Source organism: Lacerta agilis, chromosome 16, assembly GCF_009819535.1.
Source record: "Lacerta agilis isolate rLacAgi1 chromosome 16, rLacAgi1.pri, whole genome shotgun sequence".
NCBI lineage: Eukaryota > Metazoa > Chordata > Lepidosauria > Squamata > Lacertidae > Lacerta > Lacerta agilis.
Window position 1 is genome coordinate 28501181 of NC_046327.1, and position 27602 is coordinate 28528782.

General features: G+C 45.0%; 1 protein-coding gene across 2 annotated transcripts in view; it reads right to left on the reverse strand.

The window, feature by feature from the left end:
- Positions 1 to 10622: 10622 nt before the first annotated feature.
- Positions 10623 to 27602, reverse strand: part of VANGL1 (VANGL planar cell polarity protein 1) — a 42781-nt gene continuing 25801 nt past the window's right edge. For both annotated transcript variants that reach the window (XM_033172990.1, XM_033172989.1), the window contains exons 5-8: positions 24199 to 24332; positions 20695 to 20827; positions 14067 to 14301; positions 10623 to 10954 (exon numbers count right to left, since the gene is read on the reverse strand). In XM_033172990.1, coding sequence (XP_033028881.1) covers positions 10694 to 10954; positions 14067 to 14301; positions 20695 to 20827; positions 24199 to 24332 — 763 coding nt within the window. In that variant the 3' untranslated portion in view covers positions 10623 to 10693. The remainder of the gene's footprint in view (positions 10955 to 14066; positions 14302 to 20694; positions 20828 to 24198; positions 24333 to 27602) is intronic.

Consider the following 27602-nt stretch of genomic DNA (forward strand, 5'->3'; position numbering starts at 1 on the left):
TTATATGCCTCAAGATGTTATGCCTCCCAGTGTTCTCCCTTAAAGGGAAGGACATTTGTATTTAGGACTTCCAAAGTCTGTTTCTAAGGGTCACTGAAGGCTTGCTGCCTTGTTTTCTTTCCTTTGTACCCACCTCCAACATATTTCCTATTCTAACTTCCAAAAGCTGTTTCCCAAGCATAAGACAATAAAAAGGTGACTGCATGGCATTTTTGCTCTCTGCAAATCTCTCTGTTTATTGGTAATAGCAGCAGCAGGGGGGGAAAGCATGGAATTATCCCAGTGGCATGAAGGATAATTCTTTACAAGGGGCTGAGAGCTTCTTGGATTATTGCAAAAGGATCTTAATGTTTTGGGTTGAGCTTTGCCCAACTTGTATTTTTAAAACAAGCTCTCAGGGTGAAGCCCAAGGAGAATAATCAAGCAGACCATAAGATACCTCTTTAAGAAACCACCGCTATGGCCCCTTTAGGTAAAGGTACCCCTGACCATTAGGTCCAGTCGCGGACGACTCTGGGGTTGCGGCGCTCATCTCGCTCTATAGGCCGAGGGAGCCGGCATTTGTCCGCAGACAGCTTCCGGATCATGTGGCCAGCATGACTAAGCTGCTTCTGGTGAACCAGAGCAGCGCACGGAAACACTGTTTACCTTCCCGCCAGAGCGGTACCTATTTATCTACTTGCACTTTGATGTGCTTTCGAACTGCTAGGTGGGCAGGAGCTGGGACCGAACAACGGGAGCTCACCCCGTTGTGGGGATTCGAATCGCCAACCTTCTGATCAGCAAGCCCTAGGCTCAGTGGTTTAGACCACAGCACCACCCGCGTCTTTACTTCATTGTAATTCTCCTGATTAGAATGATCGGGCTAGTTACTCTGTATTGCTAGCATTATCAGTTCTGCAGTTATCTGTATTGTTAGCTGTACAGAGCCAACTACAGATTAAAACGAAGCTCCAAAAAGTTTAAAAGCAACTTTGTCTACTAACTAAGCATAAAATGGGTTTAAGTAAGTGAAGAACAAATAAGAGACACATAGGGAGGGGATAAATTAGCTGTGCTTAGATGCAAAGGGAACCGCTACGCACCTTGTTTTTCCTAATAAATCTAAAAGCCTGATTCTCACTGCATAGGCAGCGCATGGAAAGGAGGGGCTTTGCTCAGGGCCAGCCCAAGGCATTATGGCACCTGAGGCAAACCACAAAATGGCACCCCTTGCCTGGGAAGAAGTGGTGTGTGAATAGCTTCATCAGGACAAAAGGGGAATAAAGATCTACATTGGAAGAGATGAGCAACACCTCCTATTCACCAAGAGGCAGAATGTGGTTCTGTGTGTTGCTAAGGAGATAGCAGACCCAGCCTTTGAGGAGTGTGCCACAGTTACCACTGCCACTAGAGGCGCCGACTTACGAAGCAGGTGGGGGGGGGCGTGATGTCACACATGCGACGTCGCATCACAATGTCAGAAGCAGCTGGGGCCTGTTTCCATGGCAGCCACAGTAGGCAGTTGCCATGGAAGCCACTCCACGCTCAGCCTCCTCCACCCGATGGCTTGGAACATTGGGAAGGCCTTCCCCCAAAAAAATATTTTTGGGGGACAACATAGTCAGGGGCGTCACAAGATGGCATCCCTGACTGCCACCTTGGCAGCAGCAGGTTGTGCATTTCTTGGAGGATTTATCTGTTGCCCATGTGAATTTAGTCGCCTGAAGAGGTCACCCTCTCTTGCCTCAGGCATGGGCCAGCTCTGGTTTTGCTCCTCCACCAAGATAGGAGTACCCTGGCTCCGTTGGGGACTTTTCCCATAGGGTTCCTAGTCAAGCTGGTGGGAGTGATCTCCATTCTGATCTTGGTGGGGCAGTGAAAATACACAAGTCTCCCCTTCATGGCCTTCAGAGTCAGAATTGGACTCTGCCACTCCTGCAATTCGTTAAGGAAAAACAAGATTCCAACTGAACATTAGGAAGGGCTTTCTGATCCTTAACCTATTAAAAAAGGACTGAACTTAGAATGTAGTTGTGCAGAACAATTGAAAGAGACAAGGGGGGGGCAGCTGTGTGGGGGAATTTACAGGCAACACAATACTGATTTAAGGTGTCTTCCTTATTGTAAACCTGTCCTTTTGAGGCCCACTGGGCATGATGCCCTTTATTTGCCCCCCACAAAAAACACATTGATTGTTGACTGCTGTCAATATCATTTGCTGCTTGACCACATAGCAACCCTGCAGTACTGTAAACAGCCTGAAGTATGAGGCAGTATACAAGTTACCGGTAAATAAATAACAGTGGGTCAAGCTAGACAACAGTTTGCAAGATGCGAACTCAAGTTGCTCAACGCTGCTTTTTCGTACTGACATGCTGCTATGGAGGGCTGCGATTCTGATCGTAGCAGCCTTTTTGCTGTAGTAGTTTGATTGCTCCAAACTGAACGTAACATCGCACCATAAAATGCAGGAAGGAAAAGCTTTTGGGCGTCAACCAGGGGAGTGACTGAGAGTGCTGAAAGACTGGCCGGCATTTATCTTGGCCTGAAATGTTAGTGTGCTCAGGTTGCTGCCCTTTCCTGGTAAATAAGAGAGATATCCTAAGGGATGTATCAGCCTCTCCCAAGCAAATGGTGTGACACTGCAATATGCAGCATATCAGCAATTCTCATATTAATTGCCCATAGAACACATGGGAAAATTAAGGGATTCTTTTCTACCCACCCCAAAGCTACCCTTGAAGAAAACCACTGCAGCTATGATCTGCTCTTCTGAAATCTGGTAGTGTCCATGGCTCAGAAGGCACAGGTTTCATCAAATTGTCTCCAAAATTAAATGTTTTTTTTCTTAAAAGAAAAAAAAGGAAGTTGAAGGTGTTCAGTCCCAAAACCCTTGGACATGTTTGCTCATTACTTGTCATGCTTAATCCACTCTGGAGGGACAGCTATGCCTATGTATTTCAAAATGGGGTGAGGGAATTACAGCTGCATTTTTTATTTCCCATTATAGTGAACGAGGTGAAACAGCTTCATTTTTTTTCCACAAAACCGCTTTGGACCCAAAACACGAGTCAGATTGGACAGACTTCAAACGGTTGCTTTCCAAAGTGATGGATAAAGACCGAATGTTGTGGCTGGTGTAACACCCCAAATAAGGAGGGTGACCAAAGATCCGTTTTATACCTCACTAAAACAAGGAAACTAAAACTAAACGCCAGAGGAAGAATTCAGCACAAACATTTCTACTTGTCTGATGGAACAAGCAGGGGTGGAGGAAGCGGGGGTGCGGTGCTCACTGGTGTCACCACTGAAAGGGGTGACAAAATGCCGGGCGGCACTCACCACAGGGCCTGCAGTGCGCCCGAGCCATGCGTCTCTCCTGGGAGTGATGAGGTTGCTTGGGCGCCTGCAGGCTCCACGCTGCCCCCCCTCAGCTGTAGGGCCCTGGATGTTCCGCCACTGAGAACAAGCTGCCCTCACCTCCCTCTGTGTGCTGTTCTGGGGGGGGGGTTCCTTCTGACACCCCCAAGTCAACGGCAGGGATGCAGGAGGAGGTGTGGGGAAGCCCTGTTGCAGCAGCAGAAGTCCTTGTGCAGGCTCCTGCTAGCAGGTCCCATTAGCTCAACCCTGCCCCAATCATTTGCACAAGTGCAACACTTGTGCACTCCTCTGCTCTCTCTTGTGCAAATGTTCATGGAACAGCAATAACAGCTACCGGTACTTTGCTTTTGCTCTGTTTGTTGAGCCCAGCAAAACACTAACTTCCCGGAAGGAAAACATGCTCCATCTACTGAATCAAAGGAAATGCCAACGCCACAAACATAAAAAATTTCCAATTCTGGTTTATTTCAAATTAACTGTACAAATATGCAAAGTGTAAAAGGGTTTCAATTTTAAAAACAGCTATCAAGAACCAGTTTCATTACAAACACTTGTTCATGTTCGACACACAGTACATTCAGTGTTACAGGCAATTAGGAATTCCACTTAATTTACTTCAATCCACAATTAGAACAAAAAAAAAGGAAGAAGATCACACCGTATATATATTTGACATTAAAGTTACGTGTGCAGAGAAGCTGTCTTAAAAAAAAAATAAACAACAACAACCCAGGGACAAATAGACTGTCATACTTAATACAATTTGTACAGAAAAAAGTTGTCAGGCTGAACAGTGCACAGTGATCAAGGGAGGGGAGTGTTCAGCAAAAAAGACCTACTCCCAATACACAATAATGCTGGATTAAATTAGGTAACAGGCACTGAGGAGAATTACAATACTTCACAGTTAGGTCCGTGTAAGCAGCAGACCAGAGCAGCCAAGTGAGTCAAGTGTGGTTTCCACATGTTTGTTGTAGTTGGGGAAAAGCTGGCAGCCTCACGTCAGAACATCTGGAGAAGCTTAAATTGTCTCTCTCCCCCAAGGACTGGTCAGCATCAGCAAAGCGAGTTTTTGGTTACCACAGCAGCCAATGTGTTTGAGCGTACTTTAAAAACCCCTGTATCTGACCCACATCTGATAATAGTTATTTTATGAACAATATGGATAGGCTTATGGTACGACATTATTCACACAGTAGTTGCTGCTTGATAATTTGGTGTAATTTGTGAAATCGGTGACCGTGTGTTAACGGCTTCCAGTTAAGTAGCATATTAATGGAGTTAATTCCATTGTTTCAAATTCAAAGCCATCATTTATCATGCCATTAATGTAAATGATGAGCCTCAAAGAGGCTGGTGGGAGGTTGGGTGTGAAGTCTAACTTCCATGAAAGGGAACTCATGGAGTAGCAACATTATAGTCTTTTGCGACAGGGAAACCTGAAACCAGTCACCTCAGGAAGATGCAGGGCATGCTCACATGGAGGTGTGTAAACTTCCACATGGGTTCTGCACCAATTTCTGTGATAGTGCTGTTTCCAAGAAGTGCCACTAACATAGCAGAAATCGCTGTGTTGGCATATACAGCACTCTGTGTGAAGCCACCGATTCACACAGATAATGTCTGCCAGAAAACATTGCTTCACTGCCGGCCATCGCTCAAGACGACCATTTTATCGGGATCCCAATTGTGTGTGTTTGTCCTGGTCCCCATTTTGAGCATTATTCAGAATTCATATGGCTGTTTCGCTTAAGTTGATTTCCTATACATCTCTCTTCTACAACGAGCACATGAATTGTTGCTACTCCCCAACTTGTGAGTTCCTGTGGCAAAGTAGATAGGTTTGCAGCCCCATATACATGTGTGGTGTTTCTAAGTGGAAAGAAAGGACCGTGTAGGGAATCGCGGCAGGTGTGAAGTAGAAATTAAGGAATACATGTCAACACCATATGAAACAAAACCTTCCCCTCCTCCTTGTCTCCCTCCAATCTGTATGTTCATTTTCCTGTCCAGGCAAACACCTTGTATGCCAAATGGACAGGATCCCCAAATCGTTACGGGAATTCAGACTACAGTTCCCTGCTCAAAAGTCAGTTTTCAGTGTCAGGTATATTTGGTTTTTCATAGGTGGGATGAGGGTGGTTACATTAATCTGTTCACACAAGAACTAACTCAGACAGAACATTTTTTTGTAACGGTTATGGACTCAGTCACATAACCCTACAAATCAACACATAGATGTGTGGGCTCACTGGCTGTGCACACCTCCCCATAGAGGCATGTCATTTCCACCACATGATCTCTCCACTCCCCCCACATCCCCAATACTAAATCAGACACGTGGTCAGAGAAGTCACCACAGCAGGTACAAAGACAGCCACAGAAGGAAAACACTATTAGGGGGGTACAGCCCTAAGTTTTAACATGTGAAAAGCAGCACAAGCAAATCACTGACAATGGACAGTGGTGTTCCCACACAGAAAAACAACCCATCACATGTGCTTTGTCAGCACGTATCAATGAAACAGGGATCTAGCAGAAAGCAAGTTGTCGGCTGCAAACTGACCAGCTGGTCTTAGGTAAGAAGGCACCCAAATCACAGTGGAAGCGAACAAGGGCCAATGTGGAATTACAGTTGCAGCATGGGAACTGCTTACGAGTGGTCAAGTCTTACACAGCACTTACTTGTAAATGACTGAATCCACACCCAAGTCAAAGAAGTGAGTGGCAGGGCCACTTCCCATGCCAATGTTGCCCATGCCCATGGTAAGGTAGCGTGCCATCCACTAGCCCACCCGGTTCCTGGATATAGATTTTACTGGTTTAAGGAGGAACGTGGCCACACCAAAGCTCATAGTGGTAACATTAAATCAGCCCAGAGTCAATAAGCCCCAAAAGCTTTACACAACATTGAAAAAACATACCAGCTACACTTATGACCAAGAATTATTTTTAAAGAAAAAGGATTTTAAAGTGAAACTGGAAGAGGAGTTTTCTATTCGCTCTAGCCCTCTGGGATTCAAGTGCATGTTCATATTCGTAAGAACTGCACGGTGTAAATGGACAATCACATAGCAGCAATATGATAGTCTCCCTTCCAGAAAAGCTCTGTAATTTTACTGCTACTGTATTACTGTCGGTATGGCATATTTGATGTCTAAAACACACTTTTTTTTCTTACAAGGATCAATCACAACCTTGCAGCAACAATGTCCTTTTGGTGTTACAAACAAGGAATGGAGGCACCAAGAAAATGAGAGAGTGAAGTAATTTGTCTACAGTGAAACACACACTCAGCTGTGGCAGACGGAAAAAAGACAACAGGAGAGCCTCCAGCCACCCACATTCTTTCAAACTTTGCAGATCTCAAAAGAATGCAAAAGTAAATATACCCGGCAAATAATAGGGAGAGGTTTGCCCTCTCATCCAGGTTTAAGCAGCTAAGGTGTTAGAACAGGCAATAACTTTCAACTGAGCACATACTGGAGAGTTCCTTTCAACAACAACAAAAATGTTATAGCATTCTAAATCGGAGGGTGGAGATTAGAGCTAAAGAAAAACCCCAATTCCAAAGCAATTAACGTTGCTTCTATTTGGTTCTTTCATACATTTTTTACATTTCACAAGCATTTGTCACCTAAGAGTACAAAAGAAGGTTAAGAATGTCAACATTTCCTGAGCAAATAACCTCCAAACTTTAGGGAACTGGAGAAGAAGGGGGGAAATATAAGGTAACTAGTGCTTGAAATTAACTCCTCTGCAGCAACCAAGCTACAGACCTCTTTGGCTCTGAATTCACACTTCATGTGTCAGTGTGACATTCCCTTCCAGTTAAGATGGTTTCAGGCAAAAAACAAGAAACAAAAAAACCCCCAACCCTAAACAGTTAAATGGAATTCATTTTTAGGAAGTGGTCACCCAGCTGCAGCAGTTTCCATAAAATGGGTTTGTAGCAATGAAGACACCAGACAGGGCTGTCATTTCCTTCATTAAAAACCATTAGGGATGTTCTGATTTAAAGAGATGGAAAGCACTACCGCTCCTTAAACAACACACACACAAGCTAAACTGATTAGCATGACACTCAGCTGAAGAAGAAGAAGCAAAAAATCAATATTATTAAGAAGAAATCTCATTGGTGTACCCCCATACTGTCCTTCCCCTTGAATGACGAGGTTATCAAACACACATCCACAGCAGAAAGCTCTTCTTCAGCTTTGAGAAGGACAAGTGTCATAATGCATAGTTGTCATTCATGGCTTGAAGCCCCAAACGTGGAGTTCAAACCAAATTATTTAGCTATGGCTCCAAATTCAACTAAGGGCTTGAAGGTGTGAGTTACAGCCTTGTTGGCTTGGGATAGTTCTGTTCTTTCTACTCGCACTCCATTATTATGCCTCGGCGGGGATTAATTTTCACATGAGAAGTCTGGATCCTTTGCTATGTTATCAGCCAGCCGGGAAGTCCTCAGCTTGGAATACCATTTTCAGGCTCTGCTCAATTTAATGTGCTGTCTTAGATGTTCAGATTTAGACCAAGCGTTTACAGACCAATTCAAAAAGGCTTCTAAAAATTATATGCAATGTGTCATCGGCAATGTTTTTTTTACAAAACTGTGCATGTTGGTAATACAAATCTGCCAGATTAAGAAAAGTGTGTGCTATTTGTACAGAGCGTTAACAGAGACAAAAAAAAACCCCCCACAAATGCCAGTATGGAGTAGTATACATCAGTAAAACCATAGTGGAAACATGTTTTAATAATTAAAGAAATGTTGTTAAGAAATTAGTTATCTAGCAGGTACTGTGAGGAAGAATCAAAGATTAATTGGCCAATTTGTTATTGCTAGCTATAGTATTCTTACCAAAGTTTGGGGGGGGGGAACAGTCTGCTGGTTCCTGATTTGAATGAGAAGTTGAGGAAAGTGTGGCAGTTAGCCTCAAATAATTAATTAACATGTTGTAGGCATTTGTGGGATGGGAAAACACACTGAACTTGAGAGTGTGCATGTGTTTTTGCATAAGTAAGCAAGCACTGGCCACATTTTCTTAATTATTGGAACATCTGAAGAAGACACATGCCAAGCAGTGTTAGCTATGGCTTAACATTATGAAGGATATTATCTGGAGTGAACAATTTGTGGTAGTATTATGTTTACGGGACTACTCCTTCCGTTAAGTGTTAGGTTTTATCCGATTATATATTTTCATATTCTTAGAAAATAAGCTACGATTAAAAGAAACCCTCATCAAACAAGGGCAGCTGCCAGCAAAACCTGGAAACTAGGACGCAGGAGAACCAACAGTACCACAATGGCCAAGAAAACATGCAGAGATCCACCAAGATGGAGCTGTGAAACAACCAGAGTGACAACCAAGTTGCCCCCACTCCCCTGCCCTTTCCAGAGTTGTTCACACACTGGAGAGACAGCACTTGCCCTCTCCTACAAGCAGAGTGACAGGGTTGGTGCAAAAAACCAGTCACCCCCCTCCCACCCAGTCTCCATGCCTGAAAACAGCCAACTCCAGTGCATGGGAAAAGATAGCAGAGCATGAACTTCAGGCTATGGAGACACTCAGAAACAATTAAGAAACATGCTGCTTTCAAAAATGAAGTGAGAGGCTGATGCCTCCTCCTTTTGGGAGTATGACTGAGGACTTACCAGGATAAAAGCGTCAGTGGCAACCACAGCTGACTACCATGGTCAGCTAAGTGATATGGGCTCCTGGAAACAGCAAAGCTCAATGCAGCTTGGTTTCAAATGCTAAGTAGCTGTCTGAATCGCTGAAAGTGTTCCCTGCTCTGAATCTAACATTCCCCTCCCCTGTAGGCATGTGCTGGTAAAGAGACTTGAAAATCCTATTCTTCTCCGGGGGAACAGAAAACCCTTTTAAATAGGAAATACACTCCCCCCCCCCACTTCACAATCAAATTGGTCAGACTCCAGTAAACTCCAAACTCTTCTCAAATATTCTGCAACTGCATAAATATATATAAGGGAGAAGGTGTAATGGACAAAGCCTCAAAAGGTTAGAAAAATAGATTAACAGAGATCTACACACAAGGAAAGAAGAGGGGTGCTTAACCTAGTAGGGCAAGTGTATAGCTTTAGGAGGCTGAAAGGAATGAAAGCCATTATGGCAAACCTATTTATGTACCAGACACACACCGTTGGTCATTATTCAAACAGCTACAAAACAGAGTGCTGGTGGGGGGGGGGACTAACTTTGTCAGTCATTGGAAAGGTAAGAGTTATGTAGATGCATTTCCCCTCAAAATACAGTGGTACCTCGAACAACTCGACTTTCGACGTTTTCGGCTTCCAAATCAGTTCCGTAAGTGAAAAAATGGCCGCCGCTTCCTAAATTTTTGAGTTGTGAAGGGGAAGCGGCAGCACGATACCTTGACTTACGAGGTTTTCAATGCGGTTTTTTCAACTTGCGAAGTTTTTTTCCGTTCCAAGATGGCGCCTTCGACTTACGAAGATTTCGACTTACGAGGGCGCCTTCGGAACGGATTATCTTCGCAAGTCGAGGTACCACTCTACACAAATTACCTTATTTCAGAAGCAGAATGTCCTTCCCACATCAGATAGTGCCCAATAGCAATAACTGAAAATCCCCTTCATAGAAGCTCAGTTCTGGCATCATAACAAACCATGGGAAGGAAGCTTTAACCGTTTTAATACAATGCAATGGCTGCATTGACAAATCACAATTGAAGGCATCTCTTCCCCTCCAGAAGCTGGGGCAGTATATGCAACATGGGAATGAATTTATGGTACTAAATGTTGGAGAACTGGAAGTGAAGGCAAGCGGGCTGCTTTAAACCGCGAACTGCCTACCATATGTTTGGAAGTTCAAACCATAGTTTCAGTTCCGTAAACCATGGCTTTGTATGAGGTCTGAACTGAGCCACGGAGATGACTGCCAAAAGCCAAGCAAGCTTATGAGAATTTGTGAAAAGCTGTTTGTTGAGGAATACAGAGGCAGTCTGGGGTGGAACAGAAGTACCACTTACACACCAGGAGATCTAAGGCAGGGTGGCAGGCAGAAGCAGAACACTACATGGGCTTACAGGCCTCTGCAATGTGCAGGAACCAAGGGAAGCCGTTCTGTCCCAATGAACGTGCCCAACCCAATCCATGAGCTCTTCAGATCTGTCAAAAGAGACCCTCCTCCACTCTCTTTCCAGGTAAGTGTGGACGGTCCATCGCTTGTTGTTTTTTAATCTGAACAAAAATGAAGCAAACCCCCCCCCCACAAAAAAAACCTGAAAACATGAAGTCAGAAATTACCTTCTCATCATCTACACATTTATGGCCTCTAAGCTAGACTGATGTTTCAGACTGCAAGCGAAGGGCAAACTTATGACATTTGGGATCTACAAACTCCTCTGAGAGTTTGATAAATGGAATTTTCTTCACATTAACAACAAGGCTGAAGTCCAAGCACTTGAGGACGAACACAATACCATCTCTTAATCCTTTTGTAACAGCTTCCTCACTAATCAGCGTCCAATGTTTGGAGACCCAACGATCTTTGTTGTACTGCAGGGTTGGGCCTGGGCTGAGGTAACGTTCCAGAAAAGCCTAGAGAAAAGCAGTCGGGAAAAGAAAGAAGGGAAAATGAGGTCCAGTGTCGTCCAGGAACTTTTCGGTTCAAAAAATACAACCACCAATTTAATTTGATCAGTACAGGACAATGTCCCTTGTAGTTTCGTCCAGTCCCCTTTCCAACTCTCTGTGTTATCTGCCATAAGCAAAGGAAGGCTTCAGACTTTTAGAGGAACGACAAAAGCAGGATCACTCAGGCCCAATGAAATCACCTGCTCTGCCAAAAGCGCAGGATCAAGGTCATTTTCTCCACACCAGATCCATGTGACCAGCTGCCCCTCACCCTTCCAACTCTTTAGTGAAGGGCCCTATCCTTGACTAGCGGGCCTCTGTTGAGCAAAAGCAAAGACAGCTGACAAAATACCGGCTGGGAAGCAAAGTGCTTTGGATTACACACCTGGAAGAACAAGTTATGCTTTCAGGTGCTTGCTCGATACCACTTTTATTTTATTCAGTGCAAACACTGGGGTGTGGCAGAGAAACTCCGCCAGAACGTGTGATGCCAAGCTTGTTGAGAACTCACTGCTGTGAAGAGCAGAGCCAATAAACTGTTCCCATGCACACTAAAACTGCTGGTAACTATCATGGTTAGATCACTTAGCAGCCGGGTGGATGGACCGCGACTCAAGACAGGAAGCTGAAGTATAGCCACTCTACTGTGAATGTAGAGCCCAAGGATAAAACTGGAAAGAGGACATTAATATCAGGGTTGGTATCTAGAACTTGTGGTTCTGTGTGCCTATACAGACACCTGGAAATGCACACGCCCATAATAGCAGCAGAATCAGGAGATTTCTAGGAGTGATAAGGCATTTGCCCATGTGCAGATGGCGCTCTGTAATGAGGCAAGGTGGAAGGCACAAAACGCTGCAAGCAAAGGGAAATTTGTGACAAACCTACTGTACTGTTCAGCTGCGCTTCAATCTTCCGTGCCATTTGCTCAATCTCTATAAGCCTGGGTGGCTGAAAACAACTCACCTGTGAATATGAATTGTTCCCCGAAAAGATCCTATTCTCCCTCCTATGAAAAGAGAAGGGAGCAGCCCCTCCCATGCTGCCCTCAGGGTTGCGTTCCAAAAGCTACCTGTGGAACTGTCTTATCTTCTCATCTGCCTTTTCAGGGGGCAAGCTGAGAGCAGCCCTTGTGTACTATCTTTAGCACTCAGTAGCATCCCTTCTTAAAACGGGAAGCATACGGGTGAGGAGATATTCTGAAGGCAGAATGCAGGAACCGTCTCTGGGAAATTGGGAGGGGGCCCAAAAAAAGAGGAAGAGATACCGTTCCACAGGAAGTTTCACAGCACAACCATGTTCTCTTCCCTCCTTTCCCAAAAACCAAAAGCTCCAGCAAACACCAACGCTATCTAGCATGCAGCCTTGGAGCAGTGTTTGAAATTAGCCAGATACCAGGCACAGTTTGACTATTGGCCACTTGCAACCTAGTGAAGATGCCTGACGTCTCCACCATCTGGAGGTGCGTGCCTGGGGGTCATTTAATCTTGACTTGTTTTCACACACCAATACCACATCCTGTGGAATTCTATCAGTTACATTCTATTTGCACAATCAGAATCAATCTCAAGAACCAAAATGCTTCTTCTGTGCAGCCTGAGCAGGAGCAGTGAAAAACGTTATAGTTAATTGTTGCAGCTTGTTTTCACTTACTCCACTCCACTTACTTGTTCACAGTTGTGAATAATATTCTTATGTTAAGAATGCTCCATGTCACCATTAAGAAAAAAGACATAGGAATATGCCAATATCTATGTGCACACTCACTGGATAAAGTTCTCAAAGTTCTTAAGCTAGCTCAAGGTAGTCATCTGAACGATCCAAATGTTTAACCGATAATTAATCACAGTCAGTCCATCATTTGAAAAATAAGACTTTAGAGCCGTATTGCCCAAATATGCCAACTAGACATTCAGTTTTGGCAACTGCAACCCTGGTTTATGAAGCCATTTGGCCCCTAGCTTATATATCCGAGCTTCTAACACTGCCTTAGAGATGCTATACAAAGTTTGGGGCTTCCAAGCAAGAAAGCATCTCCTGACTCCTTCCTTATTTTTCATACAAAGAAAGGAGGAAGGAATCAGGAGCTGCTCTCTCACTTGGCAGAGAAACATCCTGGAAGCAGTTTGTGGGGCTCTCTTGCAGTGAAGAAGGCCTAAGAGGAGAGGACCCCACATGTCGCTTTTGGACATTGTCTCCCTGTGAAGCAGGAAGGCCTTCGCTTCAGGCTCAACACAAACCAGCTGAAATGGGGCATAGCTGTCAACCTTCCTTTTTCTTGCAGTGGGAAACAGCGCTGCAATAAGGGAATTTCCCGCCCCCAAAAAGGGAAAGTTGACAGCTATGAAATGGGGACACACTCAGTACACTTTGACCGTAAAACTAAGAAACGACAGCTGATGAAGAATGAATGAAACAGGGCCTTGTCCTGGAGTTAAAAATCATTGCAACTGGAATTTGTTTCATACTTTAAACAACAAAAATAGAGGAAACCATTGTTTATTTTCATCCTGGCCTGAGTCCTTGCAACCTTTCTATTTGATTTCATGAAATGGGGACTGCCAGCAGGCAAAACAAGGAAGTGCACAGTTTGGCACTGTGCAAGGCAGTAGAATCCTAATGTTTGCAATTCCCTTTGTGACTCCCTTCTTGTTCTCTAGAAACAAACCCAAGGGGGGAATGGAGTACCAAGTGTGGTATCAACAAAGGGAGAAGGGGTGTTCCTAAGTGAGCAGAGCAAGGGATGGCCAATTATCCCGTAACACTGAATTTCCAAGGCTGCTGTAATCCTCTGTTCCCATTCTTCCATGCGCGCACCCCAACACTGTTGTTTGCCTGCCTCCAAGTGAGCCTGGGGTTCACATGGGAGGACTATAGGCAGCCAGTGGCATAAAATGAACAAATGAAGACTTTTGCACCCAAAAAAAGTAGAATTCAGCAACCCTGTCCCAATTATGTGTCTGCACACTTTCAAGCACATCCTTGCAAGCTATGGCAGTGGCTAGCAACGTGTAAAAGAAAGCTGAGATGCTCAGACAGCTGGATTCTGCGCCCAATAGTAGCATTCCTGCGGTACCTTTGGTGTCATGTTGTTGGCAATGCAGAAGGCCAGATGTTGCAGGATGCTCTCCATGGTATGGTAGTGCTGCTGCCTTGTAGTGCGGAGGTACTTCTGCAGCACTCTTGCCATGGATGGGAAGATGGCTTGAGCTGCCTCGCGGGGATCCATCACTTCCCCTGGGGCTTTCGGCTGCTCCTCTGTCTGAAGGCGCTTAATGTGGGTGAAAGCTTCTTCAACTGCTACCACAAGCCTACATGCCAAAGAACATGAACAGGGATTAACATTCAGGGTAAACTGAACTAAAGGAATGTGGTCCAGCTTGCTTTGCATAAGGTTCCCAACATTATAGGGCAGTGGTGGCGAACCTTTTAGAGACCGAGTGCCCAAACTGCAAACCAAAACCCACTTATTTATCGCAAAGTGCCCAGAGTTGTTGAGTTTTTCGTTGAGAGTTTTTTTTTTGGGGGGGGGGCTCCCCAAAATTGTTGAGCTCTTTTTGGGAGCTGCTGACCAAAGTTTTGGCGCTTTTTTGGGGGGGGGTGTCACACAAAATTTGCTTTGCTTTTGGGGGGGGCGCCCCAAAGCTGCTGAGCTTTTTTGGGGGGAGAAAACAGAAATAAATGATGAATAATACCTTTGCTGGAACTAACATGCAGCACCGACATCGTCGTCTGCCAAAGCGCCAAAAAAAACAAAACAAAAAACACAGCACAATAAGGGTTAAAAAACGAATGCTGTTACGCCCAATCAGAAACAGCTACTGATGCAGCAAATTGAAAAACAAACCAATCGCCGAACACAATCTCCGGTGACCAGCAAAAAAAAAAAAAAAAAAGGTTCCCGATTTCAACAGCGGACACAAGCTGTAGCCTGGGGAAAAAACAACAGCGCGGATGGGTTGATGGCGTGCGTGCCAGCAGTGAGGGCTCTGCGTGCCAAGTGTGGCACACGTGCCATAGGTTCGCCACCGCTGTTATAGGAGCTGCCCATCCACAGTAGTACTTTCATCTTAAGCTTATCTGCATGGACAGCCAAGCTCATCCAAAGGATATGAAAAGTATATTTAACTGCACATAACATTCCAACACAACAGGAGTGAGGATGTCCAAGCAGGGTGGCCAGGTTCTCTCTGTTGTTTTCCCAGCCAGGGACAATTGCATGCAAAAGGTTTTGTTGTTGTTTAGTCGTCTCCGACTCTTCGTGACCCCATGCCCATTAATTCTGGCTGGCTCAAGTGCACCAAGCTCTGTACAGGTTCATGCTGCAACTTCCCCTTCGCCTGAAGGGTGGAGAAGAGAGCAGACCCCTCGAAATTAGGGAGGGTGTGAGAGGCTGCAGAGATGCCGAGTTTTGCTAGGCAAGAGAGGAAAACTGCTAAGCCGCACAGCAATCACGTCCCTGGGGTATTTGAGGAAAAAGTGGCTTGTGAGGCCCCACCCGCCAGCCTTCATAATGGAGCTGTTTCCAGAGGAAGAACAGTGTAGGGGATGAAACTTTGTGCTGCCCACCAGGCAATGGCTTGTTCCACCTGCCTTGCCCCTCCCTCCTGCCCTAGGAGCCTTCAGAGTGGAGTTGCTGCCATGGGCATTGTGTGTATGTGTCTTTCGACAAACTGCATGGAGTGGAAGATTATAAGTCATGCAGGTGGGGAAAGCGTGTGTATGAAATCAACAGTGCCTTATTTATTTTTGGGTTGCCGTTTTGTTAATGTTGTTTTATAGATTATGCAGTGAATCCTATAATATGACTTTTGTTGTACAGTGGTACCTCTGATTACGAACGGGATCCGTTCCGGAGCCCCGTGCGTATCCTGAAGTGCCACATCTGCACATGCGTGCGACACGATTCGGCACTTCTGCGCATGCGTGACGTGGCAAACCTGGAAGTAACCTATTCCGTTACTTCCGGGTCGCTGCGGTGTGTAACCCGAACATACGCATCCCGCAGCGTTCTTAACCAGAGGTATGACTGTAATTGTGCTATTTAGCTTATTTTTTTAGTTGTTTGTAACTGGTTTACTGATGATTTGTCCATTATTGTATATGATTTCTATATTATTTATAGAATAATAGAAGAATAATTTATTGGCCAAGTACATTTTTCAATATACTCGGAATTTGCTTTGGCTACATTACAATGTAAAATACATTTATGATTTTTATGATTATTATTATTACTACAATTATGTTGTATTATGTTATTTATTGTTTGCGATTCATGTGAATGAAAAACAGCACAGAAATATAATCAATCTAGCTCAGTACCATCTACCTCACACTGTATGGTGGCAGCTGCCCAAGTTAACAGAGAAATATATTTCCCAGGTACCCACTGGGATGCTGGGAACTGAATCTGGGACATGGGTTCTGCCGCTTTGGGCCTTTCCCTGTGGTGGTGGTGGCGAGGCTGTGTGAGAGAGAGGAGGCCGAGTGCCAAACATGGATACAACTAGGTTCTTTTCTCCACCCACCCGAAATGCAAGAGTTCTAAGCAAAGACAGAGAATATTGCGGATCCGAGATGAAAATCCCAGGCTGATAATCGGGCAGCCCTGAAAACCACCCAATATCTTGAGGTCTGTGGTTTCCACAGCTGTTGCCTCCATTGGAGAAGACTGCAGCCAGGGTGGGCCCCTTCCCTTGCGCTCCAGGCAGCTTGCTTTGCTAACCACCCCTGGTTTTGTGCAGCTGAGCAAACAAACTCCGGACAGTGCCTAGCAAATGCAAGGGAAGATCTGCAAGCAACCAGAGCTGGGTGCAGCAAGGAAACTAGGGGAAGGAAGGACAGCAGAATTCAAAGGAAGACTGTTAATCCTGTCTTTTTGTTCTTTGCAAAGACTTGCGTGCATATATGATGCTAAATAAAGAAGCAGCTCGTTTTTTTCTTTTTACACCTCATCATAGTTAGAGGCGCAGAATTAATTTCCCACCCCTTTTTCTTTTCTTTTTTTAAGTGAAGGAAATTGCATTAGAACAGAAGTGCGGGGGGGGGGGAGGATTTGACCCTTCTCAGGGGACAGCAGGGAATGGTCATAGCTCAGTGGTAGAGCATCTAATTTGCATGCAGAAGGTCCCATATTTGATCCCAGACATCTCCTGGTAGGGCTGGGAATCCTGCATGAATCCTTGGAGAGTTGCTGCTGCTCATTGGCAACTGTACAGAGCTAGATGGTCCAACTCTGTATAAGGTAGCTTCCTATGTCCTTATGTATTTTCCTGACTGAACTGCCTCCTTGTTATTTGCTACTGAGCTCCTTCCATGTATGTGGCCACCCTGATCCCTACCTACAGCTGCTTTGGAAATAGTTTAAGCAATACACAATGGTCTCCATCTCTCCTAGCCTGGCCTTCAGATCACAAAAAGGTAAACTGCAGCTCACATTTTTTTAAAAAAGGGCGTTCATCACAGTCACTTTTATTTCGGCAGGAAAGCAGTGGCACAGACACCTAGTCAAGACCTTGTGCCAGCTTCCTGCCCAGACCCCTGCTATCTGCAGTACCAGCAGCTTCAAATAGCAGCCCAGGGTGGGCATTCTGGGAAACTGACCCAGGGTTCTTATTTAGACAGAGCATGACATTGGATTAGGGACCGGGCACAACTGCCTTTCCTTCAAAACAAAAGCAGAAGTGTTATGCATGCTTTCAAAAGAATAAGGAGGTGTGATTTAATGTCATGTGTGGTTTGGCCATAAGAATCCCATTACTTAATTTCCTGCGGAAGAACGAAACCAGGAGTAAATCTTGTCAGCCTGACAGATTGTAAATATAGAAGCCTCGGAGATGACCGGAAGCTCCACTCAGAGAGACAAATAAAACAGCAAGGGATCCCTTCAGGAAATCTCTGCGTGCAATTCATCCGGTCTTTCCCATTGTTTGGCTGGTGCTCAAATCTAAACACATATTCAATTATTGTTTACTGATTAATTCAAACTCTCTGGGAAGGGTTTTAATATATATACTTATTTGAAGCCAGCAAAATACTGACACACGAACTGAGCACACCACTGGGCAGAAGGAACTTGTGGCTGTCTAGAGGGGGAGCTAGTTAATGGGTCTGAGAAGGAATGTCAGTTGCTGATAGTCAGTAAATGTTCAGCAGGATTTGGCAATGAAAACAGCACCGTGGTGGAGAGGACCCCGGGGCAAGCCCTTCTCCTCCCCTACGCAGAGGCCTCCAGCATGAGCCCTTGAGCAAGTGCACAATCCCTCAGAGTCCCAGCTCACACAATTAATTTGAGGCCAGAGTTGGAAAAAAGACTGTGGTGGGTGGCTTGCTATACAGTGGTACCTCGGGTTAAGAACTTAATTCGTTCTGGAGGTCTGTTCTTAACCTGAAACTGTTCTTAACCTGAAGCACCACTTTAGCTAATGGGGCCTCCTCCTGCTGCTGTGCCGCCAGAGCACAATTTCTGTTCTTATCCTGAAGCAAAGTTCTTAACCTGAAGCGTTATTTCTGGGTTAGTGGAGTATGTAACCTGAAGCGTATGTAACCTGAAGTGTATGTAACCCGAGGTACCACTGTATATGGGCAAGCTGCAGTAGCATCACCCTGCCTGCGCTGGCTAATGAGGTTGTCAGACAAGCCCCCAAAGAGAAACCTGAATGCTCTGGGAAGATAGCATGGTGAGGAGAGCCCATCCCACTATCTCCACTTTAGCGAGGAACTATGTCTAACCCCAACCCTGTTCCACCCCTCCGTTCTTGCTTTGCAGAACATTGGCTACATCCTGGAGATGTACCGGAGAAGTTGTGAGTCCAGTCCGCAAGGGAAAGACATTCCTTTTTGCCTAAGCCTGGGAAACTCAGGTGTGTGTTGTCATTTCCCAGCTGTGCTGAGCCATGCACCCCACTCTAGTCCCAGTAGCCTCTCGGAACATGCAATGGCTTTTGCCATTTCATCTTGCTTGGCACAGGTCTCTCTCATTTCTCTTCCCCAGTTAAGGGCGCAGCAGACACCTACTGGGATGGGTATAAGTGGTTTGAGCATAGCACGCCAATTGTGGCCCGACTGCACTAGCTACCAATTAGTTTCCGGGCCCAGTTCAAAGTGTTGATTTTGACCTATAAAAGCCTAGTAAGTAAGTTTTATTTACAGCCATTGGCCCAACACATAAAAACACAATTCCAAAACACATATAATATTTAAAACCTTCAACAGAGGCTGAACCCTCTGCTCGTTACTAATAAAAGCACAGACTGTCCGACTATCTATTTTTGCATTTTGGCTCCTGGATTAGCGGGGTTTTCCTGACCATACCAGAGCCCTTTTCCTTCTTTAGAGCTAAGACTCTGTTCAGGTATTTGGCAACAGTTTGTGATCTAGATGGATCTTCGTCGTTCGATAGAAATCTCAGTTTGGTTTCTTTGGCATCACCCGTGTATCCCACTAGATATGGAGCAAATATAAAAGCCTTGAACAGCTCAGGACTGCAATTCCTCAAGGACTGTTTCTCCCCATATAAACCGTCCTGGACTCTGCATTCATCATCCGGGGCCCTTCTTTGTGTGTGTCTTCCACGTGAGGTTCAGAGGGTGGCAATATGAGAACGGGCCTTTTCTGTAGTGGCTCCCCATTTGTGGAATGCTGTCCTCAGGAGGGTCTGCCTGGCACCTTCATTATATATTTTTAGGTGCCAGGCAAAAGCCTTCCTACCCAACCAGGCCTATCCTACAGCCTCTTAAATGTACTGTATGTTCTGGCATATAAGACTACTTTTTAATCTAGGGAAATCTTCTCAAAAGTCGGGGGTCGTCTTATACGCCGGGTGGAGAATCTGTGGTCGAGTATATACTCAAACTCTATATTTTAACTGGAAAAGTTGGGGGTCGTCTTATACGCCGGAAAATACGGTATCTGTGGGAAGGAGGAGGGGTTATTGCTTTGTTGTAATTATTTACTTGCGTTTTATCTTGTATTTTCTTCTGTGAACCGTCCCGAGATCTTTCGATGAAGGCTGGTATATAAATTTAATTAATAAATAGGAACTCTGTGTAATCCCCACTCCCATTCCAGACTAAGGAAGAATTGTATCATCTCCCGTGGTTGGCTTACAGAGACAACCACAGCACCTGGAGACAAATCATGCATCCACAGTAGTGACCAGAGGAGAAATGACCACTGGCTGAAGGAAGAACTGTGAGGGGAGAGACTCCATCAGACAAGGCCTTCTTCCACCTGCCGTGCCCCACCCCCTGGCCCTGGGATTCTTCATAAGGGAGCTGGTCCTGGAGGAAGAACTGTGAGGGGAGAGACTCCATCAGGCAAGGCCTCTTTCCACCTGCCTTGCTCCACCCTCTAGTCTTTGCTTCTCAATTTGTAGTGTATTATTTTATGTACTGTGGCTTGCCGATTTATTGATTAGTTTAGAAATTGTTTATTGTAAATGTTGAGTGGATTTCTGTTTAACTTTTATACGTTGATATTATTTTATATTACTCTAATAATTGTTGAATGTTACTGTTTGATGTAGGTTGCTTATTTTAAAGTTTTGTTTTATTACCACATTTTTGTATTGCATCGGATTGTTATAAGATGTACATTTTTTGTTTCTTCTGCTTGTAAACCACCTTGAATATCGTAAGATAGAAAGGCGGTATACAAATAAAAAATTATTATTATTATTGGCTTGTAGATAAAATTCTTGCCTTGCTCGACGTTTTCGGACCCTCCGCTCGTGGTCTGCTTCTTCGTAATAGAGCTCATTGTGACTGGAGTCTCTACGGTGAGCTGCAGCGGCAATCATGGCCCTGGACTGCCCAGAAGCACTGTTATCTGGCCCTTGAAAGAGAGCAGAACGACTGAGAATTGAGAAAGAAAAGCATTTTAAAAAGAGGAATCCATCTTTGCCCATAAGCTTGCCAACAAGGGCGATGACCTAACGCCACCTTTCATTTTCCTCCCCCCCCCCCCTATTCCTAAATGGAAAAATACTTTCCGACCACAAATATTCCCCTGGGGTGCGGCTGTGCAGTAAGGGGATGTTTTTCCCCCTGACGTACTGAAATCAGCAGAACCAAATGTAAACCGGGAAAGGAAACTTAAGGTGTAAGCTCCGTATAACCAACTTTTACAGAAAGATACAGCAGGAACACAGAACTGGAACTGAGTGGATACACTTAAGACAGAGGACAACATACACCAAAGATGCTACTTACCACCTGCTAAATGCATTTTCAGTTTGGCCACAAGGGCAGCTGGAGCACATGGCAATTCAGCGACAAGAAAGAGGGAGTGTGAAAGGAAGAATGGGAGGGAGGGAGGGGAAGGGAGGGGAGAGATTCAAAAGGAAAAAAACAAAGACAGAAAATAAGAACATCAAGTGACATGAGACGGACAAAAAACATAGCGAAGCAGTGCCACACAAAACAAAATAAACTTCTAAAAACTGGTAAAAGAATTTTTAGGCAGAAACAGGCATGGTAAAGCAAGATGGCACCTACCAGACAAGCAGGACATGGGATGCTGCCCTATTTCCCTGGGTCTTTCTAGTTGTCTGTTCCAACCTTCAATGGCTCTCCAAGGACTATTCCAAGCCTTGGAGTCCCTTTTTTTAATGGCAGGAACTGAATCCAGGATACAGTACTCTGTATGCAAGGCATGTGCTGTCCAGCTCTCTGGGGAGGGCTATCGTCCCTCCCCAAATGTGTCCAGGTCTCCCATCACATCTACAGTTTGGCTCTCATCCCTCACTGCGAGAAGCAAAACTACAGGGAAACAGGCAGAGGGCCTTCTCGGTAGTGGCGCCCGCCCTGTGGAACGCCCTCCCATCAGAGGTCAAGGGAATAAACAACTACCTGACATTCAGAAAATACCTGAAGGCAGCCCTGTTTAGGGAAGTTTTAAAACTGTGATATTTTAATATTTGATGGAAGCCGCCCAGAGTGGCTGGGGAGACCCAGCCAGATGGGCGGGGTACAAATAATAAATTATTATTATCATATTATTATTAAATAGGGGAGGGGGAGATGTACAAACCTTTTTGCCCTGGGAGCTGTCACATCTCCCTGTTGGGGGTGGGGGAGGTGATGGGAGGGACAGCTCCCTTTTGAGAGCGAGCTCTGGTTGGCGTGCACCAATTAGTTTGGAAGCAAAATGGGCCCACCCCAAAATAAGATCATGTACTGAGAAGGCTCCTTGGCCAGACAGAAGCAGGGCTTTTTGTGACAGTACTCAATGGTACAGAGTACTGACACCTCTTCTTTTGCTGCCTGTGGCAGCCATTTTGTGCTGGCACCCACAGAATTTTTATCATTATATGAGCACCATCACCTCATTTTTAACAAAAGAAGCAACGTGCAGAAGTATATAAAAAGTAGACATTCTGTTAACCAAAAGAACAGTATGCTTTTCATTATTATTATTTTTAAAAGGTCAAAATAGCTGTTTTGAGTTTCCTTGACTAGGAAACTGTTGAGGGCAGAGATATAAGAAATGAACTCATTTCATTAATCTGGAGAAAGTACTTCTGGGTTCACAGTGAATGCCAAAGACAGGAACTGTTGTCTGCTCCTTGCATTTGCTTGGGGGGTGGAGAGAGAAGCATGTTGCTTCCTAATCACAGCTACGCAAGAATCCTGAATTTGCCTAGGTTTTATGGGAGTGTCTCATTTTCACTCCAGAGGTCTGCATGCCAGCACACACTCATATGCACAGGCAGATGTCCACACGTTCACTTCCACGCAACAGTGGCAGGGGATGTACAGACTGGAAGGCAAGAAGGTAGCCAGAGACATACACACACTTAGCAGAGTGCCGGGAGGACCTGCAGACAGGCATGCACCCCATACACACATCACTCTGCTGGTCTTAATGGAGGGGTTGAAACCACTTTGCTTAACAGTGTCCTCTGCTGCTTGGCACGCACACACACGCACACACACACACGCACACACACACACACACACACACATACACAAGAAGCCAAGTTGTTGCAGGCCTGGGGGGGGTGAGACTAGAAATTACTGGGGTGTATGTGAATATTTCCCATAGGCTAGCCAACACCCGGTCAAAAGGATCCCTTTTGCTAGCCTAGAAATGATGGCTATGGTTGAGCTGGAAAATAAAAGCAAAATTAAGGCAAGAGAGGGGAATGGAAGATGGGCAAGTCTCTCAAGCTTGCTGGAGCACCCATAGCTCCTTGGTCTTGACATCTTGCACCCAAGAGTGAAGAAATGAGAGGAGGGAATGGGGAAAGGCCTCCTTTTCCCTGTGCACCTGCTGTTTCCACAACTGCATGTTAGAAAAGGGAGATTCCAGAGGGGGATTCCGATTTTGAGCTGAGATGCTCACTGCTGTAAGGCAAGCTCCACATTCTTCACCAAGCCCAAGTATGGAGAAGTTCGCCAGCATCTTTAGGGGGAACTAGCTTGCCTATAGCCACAGCTTGGAGCAGATGTAGCTGATTTGGTGCCCTACAGACATTGTTTGACCCAACTACCACCAACGCCAGCCAGCGTGGCCAATGGTCAAGGGCAATGGGAATTATTAGTCTAACAACATCTGAAGGGCCATGGCTTCCCCAAATCTACCTTATGGTATCAAGGAGCTGAGTGTTAATGTTGAGACGGGGCAGGGAGAAAGAGAAATGTGTACCATGAAATTAAGTGCTCAGGTGACTCTGAGCTGTTTAGCACTTTTTGGTCAAGGGTCCCCACCTGTAAACATTACATTTGGGGAAGGCGGGAGAAATACAAGACCCTCATCATGCATTACTCATGTGATGGGAGCACCAGATGATTATTGGAAACTTTGCACATCTCTGTCTCTGGGCATGCTGTCCAGTCTCAGCTACAGAGGTCAACACATTGGTGTGATATTTTGCAGGTAGAAGCCTTTCTGTGAGTAGCTCTTCCCTCCAGATGGTTCATGCCAATGTGCGGACATCTATAGGCGGCACCAGGCAGTCTTTTGGGGGCTCAATTATCCTCAAGGAGGGGTAATGATGCTCTGTGTCCATCATCCAAAATCTATCTCTCAGCATGTGAAAAATAAGCCGGAAGCTTCAACCCAGGATCATAATAGAGGCAAGGGAAGGGTTGGGATGGCAGCCAGACTTTCCTGCAGTCCAGGTCAAGGGAAGCAAAGGGGGGAAAGGACACAGAGCAGCCTCCAAACATTACCACCAATTAATCTGCCCTCCCTCAACCTACCATCGACATTGTAGACCTTCAGACCTGCCATGTGCTTCTCTGCACGTGCTTTGGAAGCTGTTAACAACAGTGGGTTGTAGACAGAAAAGTCTTTGTAGTAATTTTCCAGAACGACTAAAGCAGCACGCTGGATACTGGAAAGAGAAATGGGAAGAATATATATATAAAATCCACATTATATGAGAACAATTTCCATAATCTCTGTATTTTGGCAAGCACAAACCCAAGGAAACCCTTCATTTTAACCCTAACTCACGTTAAGACTTTCTGTTGTTAAGATTACAATGCCCATCATCCCAAGCCAGCAGGACCAGTGGTCAAGAATAACGGGAGCAAAATCTGGGGACCCAAGGTTGGGAAAAGCTGTCTGGGTCACCTCAGGTCTACTCATTGTGGTACCAGGAAAATAAAGCAGCCATTTTTAACTTGTTTATGCATTGTGTCTGAAGAGCCACCATTGTGCCGCCTTTCAATTTCTCACCACCAAACTGGTTCAGTGAAAGACTCAGCCTTCCAAGAAGCATATTCCACCCCCACCCCCCACCATGTAACTTCAATGCTGTTGAGTGTATGAGCAAGAGTACCCACCCGTAATGCTTCTCATAAGCCTCCTCAAACACTGGTTTTTATCCAGCTTCTTGTAATTAGAGGACAGTGCTGTGCTGTTGCTGCTGTTTTAATTTTTTAAAGAAATTCTCCCTGTGAGTTAGGGGGAGGGTTTGGGTGGGGCTGCAGCAGCAGGGGAAATTTTCTTTTTAACCCTTCCCCCTACACATAAGTACACTACAATTTTCCTGATCAAAAATTATGTGTTTCCCAGAGGAGCCACATATAGGTATCACGTATGATTTAGATCAGGAAAAGTGTTCAGGAGAAAGGTTAAACCAGGGGTCAGCAAACATTTTCAGCAGGGGGCCGGTCCACTGTCCCTCAATACCTTGTGGGGGGCGGACTATGTTTTGAAAAAAGAAGAATGAATTCCTATGCTCCACAAATAACCCAGAGATGCATTTTAAATAAAAGCACACTTTCTACTCATGTAAAAACACGCTGATTCCTGGACCGTCTGCGGGTCAGATTTAGAAGGCGATTGGGCCAGATCTGGCCCCCAGGCCTTAGTTTGCCTACCCATGGGTTAAACCTTCCCTCTCCTAGCATCACAACACCAACCTAATTTGGGGGTAGGGAGGGGGATTACTTGCAGCTGTTTTAAGCTATAATTACCGAGAGATCAAGTAATAATAATTTTATTATTATTGGTGGTGGTCTTTTACCACCATCTATTTTGGCTCATAGTTCTCCCTTTTCCTTTATTTTAAAACTTCAGAGGCAAATCAAATCATTTGTTCATACAAGTATTGATAACAAAGCTTGGTAACACCATTTGCAACGTAATAAGTCCTAATATTTTTGTATTGGTTGCTTTTTATTTTTATTGTATTGATACATATATTATCTATTCTATATTAATTACTATGATAGCTTTCTCTCTAATAAAAGTGTAAGGATATAATCATGCTGCAGTTTGCTTGGCCACAGACAGGTGATACTGGATGATAAAATAACAGAATCCTAGAACAGTAGAGTTGGAAGGGACCTACAGTATGGGGAGCTGCTGGTCCATTGGGAGGGCAGCCCAGGTGAGGAGAGGAGAGGGTATCTGGAGGACAAACATGAAGGCACAGGTGAGGTGAGGAGGGAGCCAGAGGATGGATATGTGGGAAGCGAGCAAGCAAGTGGATCAGGCAAGCAGCCCAGGTGAGGGAGAGCAATCTGAAGGATGGAGACGCAGGTAGGTGATCAGGGTGGTAGGCAAGGAGGAGGGGTCTGGAGGATGGAGATGCGAATGTGCAGGCTACCCAGGCAAGGTGAGGAAGAGGGAACCAGAGGACAGAGATGTGGGCAGGTAAGAAGCCCAGGTGAGCCATGGAGATATGGTGAGGTGGGGAGGTATAAAGGGAGGAAGGAGCAGGGTTAGCCAGGTGTAAAGGGAAGGGGTTGGCCAGGGGGGTAGGGGGTAAGAACATAAGGAGAGCCTCCTGGCTCAGGCCAATGGCCCATCTATCTAGTCCAGCATGCTGTTCTCACAGTGACCTACGAGATAACTGTGATAAATCTGAACATAAAAACACTCTCCTGTCCTGTGGTTTCCAGCAACTGGTATTCAGAAGAATTACTGCCTCCAGCTGTGGAGGCAGAGCATAGCCATCACAGCTAGTAACCACTGAGAGCCCTCTCCCCCATGGGTTTATCCAATCCTCTTTTAAAGCCAAATAAGTTGGTGGCCATCGTTGTCCCCTACAGGAGCAAATTCCACAGTTCAACTATGCACTATGTGTAAAGAAATACAGTACTTTCTTTTGGCAGGCAGGTGTGGCTAGCAAGAATAGCAAATGGGGTCACAGCCCTTGGTATATACATATTTCTATGTATTATTCCAGTATCTTAAACTTCTAACACATGCAATGATTATACTTCTTTATTAATTTAACATCTTATAAAATAGACACCGTTACCAAGCTATTCAATTACAAATATTATTGTTTCTGAGAATAGTATCATTTAAAATAATTTCTGTTTCTCCTTTGATTCTCGAAGTAAATGGGTTTCAAGTTTTATCAAAAACATACTGTTGCTGTCTTTCCCCCCTGATAAAAAGGCTCAATTTGGCCATTAAAGAAATGTCTCATTTCACCCCAATCCATTCATTTATTGTTGGTGTTATTTGTAATCTCTACTTGCTTGAATATAATCATCTTGTGGCTGTCAACAAAGGAGAAATAAGTTCTTTGTGTTCATTTTTCTTGCTGAACTGTCTACATACAAAAGAAACATCACTGGCTGGGTGCAATGAGGCTCCTGGTTTTCTAAAAAAAACCCTCCTTTTTTCTACTTGCTCCTTTGCCCACTAAAGAGAGGCGGCAGCTGAAATGCAAGGAGGAGCAGACCTTAATTACATGGATGGCACCAACAAGAAAACCAGAAAGGTCACAATCATTTGCAGAATGAGCACATGCCTGAAACAGACCCCTGGGGCTGCATTGCTTCAACGTTCCTGCCCACATCAAGGAGAAGCACCACCCTTGGTAACTCAGCTTTGCCGGCTGCATGTTATGAGCCATAAAGGAATGGGAACCGCCCCCCACCCAACATGAGCGCATGTACACACCCTTCTCTTCCCACACAGGCAATCACTTCTATGAGCAAACGCTACCAAGAGGTAGCAAAGAATGGAAACCATCTCAGCCGAGAGAAAAGCTTGCAAAGGCGTTCAGCTAATGAATGAAACAGCGAGAAAGGTGGACACCATGCTGTTCCAAAAGTTATTTGGCTACTGACCAGATTAATTTAAAACAAAATAAAAAAACATTCCTTCCAGTAGCACCTTAGAGACCAACCAAGTT